Source organism: Condylura cristata, unplaced genomic scaffold (assembly GCF_000260355.1).
Source record: "Condylura cristata isolate star-nosed mole 26May11 unplaced genomic scaffold, ConCri1.0 scaffold00004, whole genome shotgun sequence".
NCBI classification, from domain to species: Eukaryota; Metazoa; Chordata; class Mammalia; order Eulipotyphla; family Talpidae; genus Condylura; species Condylura cristata.
This window is the reverse complement of record NW_004567105.1, coordinates 55382010-55389064: the sequence shown is the minus strand read 5'-3', so window position 1 is coordinate 55389064 and position 7055 is coordinate 55382010. Positions and strand designations below refer to the sequence as shown.

The window sequence follows — 7055 nt, the reverse complement described above, 5'->3', positions numbered from 1 at the left end:
AGCTGTAAAATGAGGATGACTTCTCCTGGGGTAGCTGTGATGATTAAGTGAGATACCGCCAAAGCAGAAGAAATGGAAACTTTATTATTATTATTTCTACTCTTTTTACAGTTCGGATCATGCTGACACGCTACTATAGCCATGGTCCCCAGGGTGCTAAGAAACTCAGTGTGCAGCTTCATCAAGACTCCACTCGAGAGCTGGGGTTCCCGAAAGAGGTAGTTTCATATATATATATTATATACACACAAACATAGGGTAAGGCTGAAAGTTCAGGATTCTTATGTCTCCAACTTATTTATCAGTATCAAGCTTATCTCTATTCTGCATTATCCAGCATGGTGGACGAGCACCACCAGTAGGTAAAGGCAGATCCTGGGCCGCTGGCCATACATTGCACCTGAAATGACACAGACCGTCAGTATAAACTATGCATCTAATTTCAAAGACAGTACCAATTATATGCTTGACAGCACAGCACAACTTTAGGATATATTGGTAACTGAATCATTTTGTTCTGTTCTGCCATACACTTTTCTAAAATGAAAGCCCTGTAGCCCAGAAGCTCTTTATTCCTGAGAACACAGGGACAGTTAGCCCCCCAGATATTGGGGAAAAGACACTGTTCTAGCTAACTTTACCTGCTTCTTTTAACATTCTAATGACAGAAAGTTTGAAATGACTATGTGGCTGTCAAGATGTTGATATTGGGCAGAGAAGGCTCCATGAGGTCTTAAACCCCAGACTATATCCTTTAAGGGGACAGAGGTGACAATGACCCTACTCCAGTAACTGACCACAGAAAACAGCAAGTAAACTTGAGCAGAAAACAAGCAGTGTGATCGTACAAGTGTGTGAGGGGAGTGAGGGCTAGGCACAAGTTTTCCAGGTTGGAGGGGAGAGCTGAGAGTATTCCTGGCCAGAGAAAGGCACCTGAGCAAAGATGTGTAGGTAGAATCAGGGGAACCTTTGCACACCTGCTGGCATGGAGGAACTCCCCACACCCCTACCCCAGTCCTCCTCAGTGGGGCTGATTTGGCAGCTAGTATAACTTTGAGAAGTTGCCGCTCAGTATTTCAAGCTTCCACAAATGTTGCTCTTCAAGTTCAGTCAGCCTCTTCCTGGCAGATGTCTGCCCATCTGCGGCTGGGGTTACTGGATCAGTTTATTCTGACCAGGATCTTTCCGGGCTGTGACACATTCGTTTCGTTATCTGTGGGTCACAGACACAGAGGAAAGCCATGGCTTCTTGCAGGGACAGACTGGAATCTGGGGCAATGCAGTCAATTTCAGATTTCTTAGAGACTGGTTGTAAAGTCTGTCCATTTTGCCTTTTCCAGCTACATTCATTGATTGATTATTGTGTGCCAGGCACTACCCTAGGAGTTTTGCTTGCATTATCAAATGTGTTATCTCCATGACGTAGATGAGAAGGCAGAAGTTATTTCTTCAAGGTCGCAAAGCCGAGACAGTCAAAATTCACATCCACAGTTGGTGCATTCCCCTTCTCTTCACTCATCCTTTCTGGGCAGTTCTACTGAGAGAGCAGATAAGAGTAGGATGAAATTTAGAAAACAGAGACTGGGTATTTGTTATGTGAAAGATGTGTCAGGCAAAATTGTGAAATACTTTGACTAAAGGGTTCGCTGCAGAAATGCCAGCCTCGAGGCTCTTTGGTCATCGTCTTTTATGAAACATTGATAGAGACACTTGAAGACCTTGTCTGCACCTTAGATTCTTCTGATTGGACAGAGAGCACACTTAGACTCTCCTGGGACAGGGATGCCTCAGTTTAGAGTGAGTGAACTATATACTGACATGCAGAACTTAGTTATTTGTGTAAGACCTAGTGAGAACAGAAATGGAAGAAAAAGGAACCTCAGCACATTTGCTGTCATTTGAGCTGAGCTGATCACACTGGCTCCAGTCTCACCTAGCAGGAGGAGTCGAGTCTCTTACTGGAAAACAGACTCTGAATGATAAGCTTTGATGGCTACATTTGGGTCAAGAACCAGGATCCTTAGGTCTGGGGGAGGCAAAGGTTATCAAAACTGCCTCTTATCAGATGGTGTAGACAAAGGCAGAGCCCTTGCTGAAAACAGCATGGGGCCCTTAGGAATAGCAGACTTTGGAGTTAATCACTAAGGAGGGGAATGACTCCAAATATTTATTGTGTCCCTACTATGGGCCAGAGCCAGGTCTGATAATGCACTCTCTTCCTCAGATTGTGAATACAGCTGTCTTAATAAATCACTTTAGTAGTGTATCCAAATAATCTGCTATATGTCATTACACTACAAATTCGCTGGATCTCCTGGGCAACCATGGCCTGGAAGTACTTGATCTCCATCCTTCCCAGCCTTTCTTCACCAAGGATCCTACCTTTCTTGTGTTCCTTCCTCCAAGCCTGGGTCAGGTGCTTTTTAAGCTTTGCTGAAATCTCTTACAGAAATGATTTCCAGTTCCTATTGGGCTGTGTGACCTGGGGAAGTTATTTCACCTCGCTGTTAAGTCTTACTAAATGTGATCTACCATAAGAAACTGCTTGGCACAGACCCTGGCATAGGGGCAAAACAGGCACTCAGTCAATGCCAGATGCTTCTCATAATTATTCAGGTTCTTGATACCAGAGATCTGGCCTAGATGTCCACTCTATAGCAGCACCTAGCACAGAACACCTGGATGAGTACACAGCAGGTGTTGGGTACTCCATGTTGTTAGGCAGAACAAACCCCTGCCCCCATGTTCCCATTCTATATCCCCAAACTTGAGAATAGCACCTTACATGGCAAAGGGGGATTTAAGCGGTAGATAGGATTAAAGTTGCTAAAAAGCTGATTTTCACACAAAAGCTCAAAAACATTCAGTTGATTTTGAAGATATCCTATATTAACTAACTGTGCCCAATACAGTAACAGGAGTCAGAGGAAGATGCAATTATGGAGAACTGGAGAGATGATCATGTGGAAAAGACTCAGCCTGACATTGCTGGCTTTAAAGATGGAGGCAGAGGACACCGCTGAGTAATCAGACAAGCTTCTAGAAGTTGGAAAAGGCAAGACAGAGCCTCCAGAAAGGAAGCATCCTGCCAATACCTTAATTTTAGTTTAGCAATATCTACTTATTTTTTTTTTAAGATTTATTTATTTATGCATACAGAGCTGGGATATAGGCCAGAAGTGCAGGGGCTGTAAGAGGATTCACCAGAGACAGAGCGGGGAACAGAACAGGCTGACTGAGGAAGTACACTGCTGAGGGAGCAGCTGGAGGGTCAGGAGAGGCAGCGCCATGTGATCACCTGGGGCTGGGGATCGAACTCATGCTGAGGTGGCTTTAGCTTCTCAGTGCTGTGCTTTAACCCGCTGCACCACCAGGGAGGGCCCAGTGATATCTATTCTACAGAACTACAAGATAGTAAATTTGTGGCTTTTTTTTTTTTAAAGACAGTTTTGTTACAGCAGCACTAGGAAAACACCATACACGAGCAATCCTTAGTGTAATTTCTGCTACACCACTACTCAGCTGCTAGTTGCTGTTGACTGGTACTACCCTTTTCCGCTAGTTTAGGAACACCTCGGTTAGGTAGTAAGTATGTCTCATTTATCATCACTTCCCAGACACTAGCAAGGTCCAGCACAGAGTGGGCTTTCCATAAAGGTTAGCTATTGAAACTATTACAGTTCATAGGAGTGTAATTAATAGCAACAGTATTTCTTTCACTGTGTCCTCGAGTGCCTAATAGTACCTGGCACCTAGAAGGAACTCAATAAAACCCTCTTGAACCACACAGAATGTATAGGTGTATGAAAAAGCCCTCCCCTCTGGTCCCTTCCCCCAGGACCCACTTTATGGCTCCCACCCATTCTGACCAGCGTCCTCTCTCTATACACCCTCTTACTGGGGGGCCTAGGTGACCTCAAATAGCTCAGGCCTTTCTCTCCAGATTCCATTCTGCAGGGGTGAGCACCGAGCTCCTTGGCCCCGGGACACCCTGGATAAAGGCAAACGCAGTGTCCACTTCAGCCGGCAGGGGGCAAGTGCAGTCAGGGAACTCGCCTATGGGCACTCACTGGGCGGGGCTCAAGGGCGGATCACCTCAGTGCGCAGGCGCAGAGCCAGCTGCCTCTCGCTGTGTGGGGCTGGCGGCCACAGAGCAGACCCGGCCATAGGTCTGGTAGGAGCGAGTTCGAACCCCACTCCCGCGCTCCGCTTTGGTTCTTGCTCTCCAGGCCTTTGGGCCTTCCGAAGCTAGTCCCCGGCAGCTCGCTGCGCACTGTGCTCTCTCCACCGCCAGGATGCCGGTAACCGAGAAGGACCTGGCGGAGGACGCACCGTGGAAGAAGATTCAGCAGAACACATTCACTCGCTGGTGCAACGAGCACCTCAAGTGCGTGAACAAACGCATAGGGAACCTGCAGACCGACCTGAGCGACGGGCTGCGGCTCATTGCGCTGCTGGAGGTGCTCAGTCAGAAGCGTATGTACCGCAAGTATCACCAGCGGCCCACCTTTCGCCAGATGCAGCTTGAGAATGTGTCCGTGGCGCTCGAGTTCCTGGACCGTGAGAGCATCAAGCTCGTGTCCATCGGTGAGTGCCTTGGCTGAGTCCGGCGCGGGCTGGTGTACCGTCCCGGCCCAGCGCGTGAGCTCCTGCGGAAAACTGGGCTCCCTGCTGTGCGCCTTCTTCACACTCAGCCGCCTCGGGCCGAGTGTGGGCTCCCGGGCCGGGGCCGGGGGCGGGGGTGGGCGTCCCGAGGGGTGGGGACCTGGGTCCCCCTTCCTGCTGCCATCCCCGGGAATGGGACTTCGTGAGACCTCCCAGCCGTGCACCATGGCTTGCGCGTCTTGGGAGCGGGGGCTGTGGGTTGAAGGCTGGGGTAGGGGTCGCAGGGGCAGAAGTGGGGATGTGGCATTTCTTCGCTTCTGGGGTTCCCTTCAGAAGCTGGGGAACTGGGGACCTCTGGTCCTTGATTCCCGGGGGCGGGGCCCTTGACGCGCCCCTGAGCTCTAGCCCCGCTGCGCCGAGGCTGGTGCGCTAGACTGCTGCCGGAGGGGCGTTGGCTAACTGGCCGGGCGGCTGGGCGGGAAGACCTGGGAGGGACGGTTCTCTACGCCCGCGGCCTCTCCGCCCCGGTGGAGTCGGGGACTTGTACCCTCCCCCGCCGTCTCCGGAATGGGTGTGGGCTGGGAGGTAGGAAGCGGAGCCATGGAGGTGTGTCTTGCTCCCTCTGCTCCCAGCCTAGCTGCTGCGAGGCGCCTCGGGGTGAGCCCGCTCTCCCTGCTGAAGTTACAATTTAGAAGAGGTGGAGGTGGTAGTAGTAACTACCGCCTTGCGGGAAGCTCGGACTAGTGCGGACAGTGTGTCAGCTGGGGTCTACATATCTTGTAAGCTGGGGTGTTCTTAGGCCCGTTTTCAGATCACTGGGTTCCCGAGGGCTAATTGACTAGTTCAATGTCTCAAAAGTAGCCAGGGCTCAGTTGAAAATGGAAGGAAGTGGGTGACAATTAAAGTACACTTTGCCTTCCTCTCTGCATTCTACCCACCAGGGTCTTCCTGAGTGGAGGGAGGGAGTTGGTGTTGAGTTCCTCCCCGCTTCCCCTGCGGTGGAGGAGGAATGAGGGTGAGGTCCCCATTATGACTTGCTCTAGTTGAGGCTTCCTGGAGGGTTAGAAGGCTGCCGAGAACGTGGGCTGGGATGGTGGGGTTAAGGGGATGCAGGATGTGCGTGTGTGAAGTGTGTATGTATGCTTGTATGTGCTCACACGGACCGTGTGTGTAGCGCATGCATGTGTGCAAAGAGTGTGTGTATACAGCGTGGTGTGCGGAGAATGTGTGTGCACCTACTCTGTGTGTGTGTTCTCTGCCAGTTGGCCCAGGCCTGGGTCTGAAGTCGTTTAGGAGAAAAGCAGCCTGCCTAGTGACCTCTGTGATGGGTAGAAAGGGCGGTGGGTGTGGCTGCTGGGACTTTCTCTAGCATAAAAGGGGTTCCCTCTAGGCTGAGCCTCCTCTGGCCTCACCCTCACCTTCCCCCACACCTGTCCTAGCTGGTAGGGCTGCTTCTGGCTTCCTGGGTCCAGACAGCTGCCACCACCCAGCTTTTCTCCCTGCTGAGAGTGTCTCCTCTGCAGAGGGTGGCTCTGTGCCATGCTATTTTTGGGGGGCCCATCTCCTGTACTGGGGAATGAGACCCTCAGACTTCTGAAATTCTTTTCAGAAACCAGCTTCCCCTCTGAAGAATCTCAAAGCCTGACTATTCCCAACTGGATCCCTCCTTTGTTTTAAAAATGTGCATTTATTTAATTAACCGAACAAAGAAACTTAAAGTAAACCAGGAGTACCCAAACATGACATGAAATCGCTTTAAAAAAAAAACAAAAAACAAAAAAACAAAAAAACAGGGCCCTCCCTGATGGCACAGCGGGTTAAAGCACTGCACTAAGAAGCTGAAACCACTTCTGCATGAGTTCGATCCCCACCTGCCCCGGAGGTGACCACATGGTGTGGCAGACCTCTCCTGCCTCCCCCTCCCCACTCCCCTCAGCAGTGTACTTCCTTGATCTGCCTGTTCTGCTCCCTACTCTCTCTGGTGGTCTTTAGCCACCCCTGAGTCTCTAGCCTGTAGCCAGTTCTGTATGCACATATAAATAAATCTTTAAAACAAACAAACAAACAAATGAAAAACCAAACCACAGCACCAGAAATCCTGGAGTATCTGCTCTACCAACTGTTTACTGAGCTTGCTACTGCTTCCAGCCCAACTTCCCATCAGTGCCCTGATTATGGGTCTCACTCTAGACTTTGGTCTCTTCCGGTTTTTCTCCCTTCCCAGTTTTCATTCCACAATCCACCAGGGCCATGGTGTCTCCCATTGTCCTGACATTTCAAGGCTGGCCTCCCCATTCCCCATTGTGGGCTTGTGGGCTGTTGGCAGTTTCTTGCTGTGGACCTCTTTCCACCACAAATTGCATTGTTTTATTTTATTTTCTCCTTTTAAATAATTTCTTGGATCCCATTCCCCAAAGCGGCATTCCAGGGTCAAAGGGTGTGACCGCATT

At 50.1% G+C, this 7055-nt stretch overlaps 1 protein-coding gene across 2 annotated transcripts in view; it reads left to right on the top strand.

Moving 5' to 3' along the window:
- Positions 1–4135: 4135 nt before the first annotated feature.
- FLNB (filamin B, beta) overlaps positions 4136–7055 on the top strand; it is a 131055-nt gene continuing 128135 nt past the window's right edge. For both annotated transcript variants that reach the window (XM_004676033.2, XM_004676032.2), the window contains exon 1: positions 4136–4587. In XM_004676033.2, coding sequence (XP_004676090.1) covers positions 4296–4587 — 292 coding nt within the window. In that variant the 5' untranslated portion in view covers positions 4136–4295. The remainder of the gene's footprint in view (positions 4588–7055) is intronic.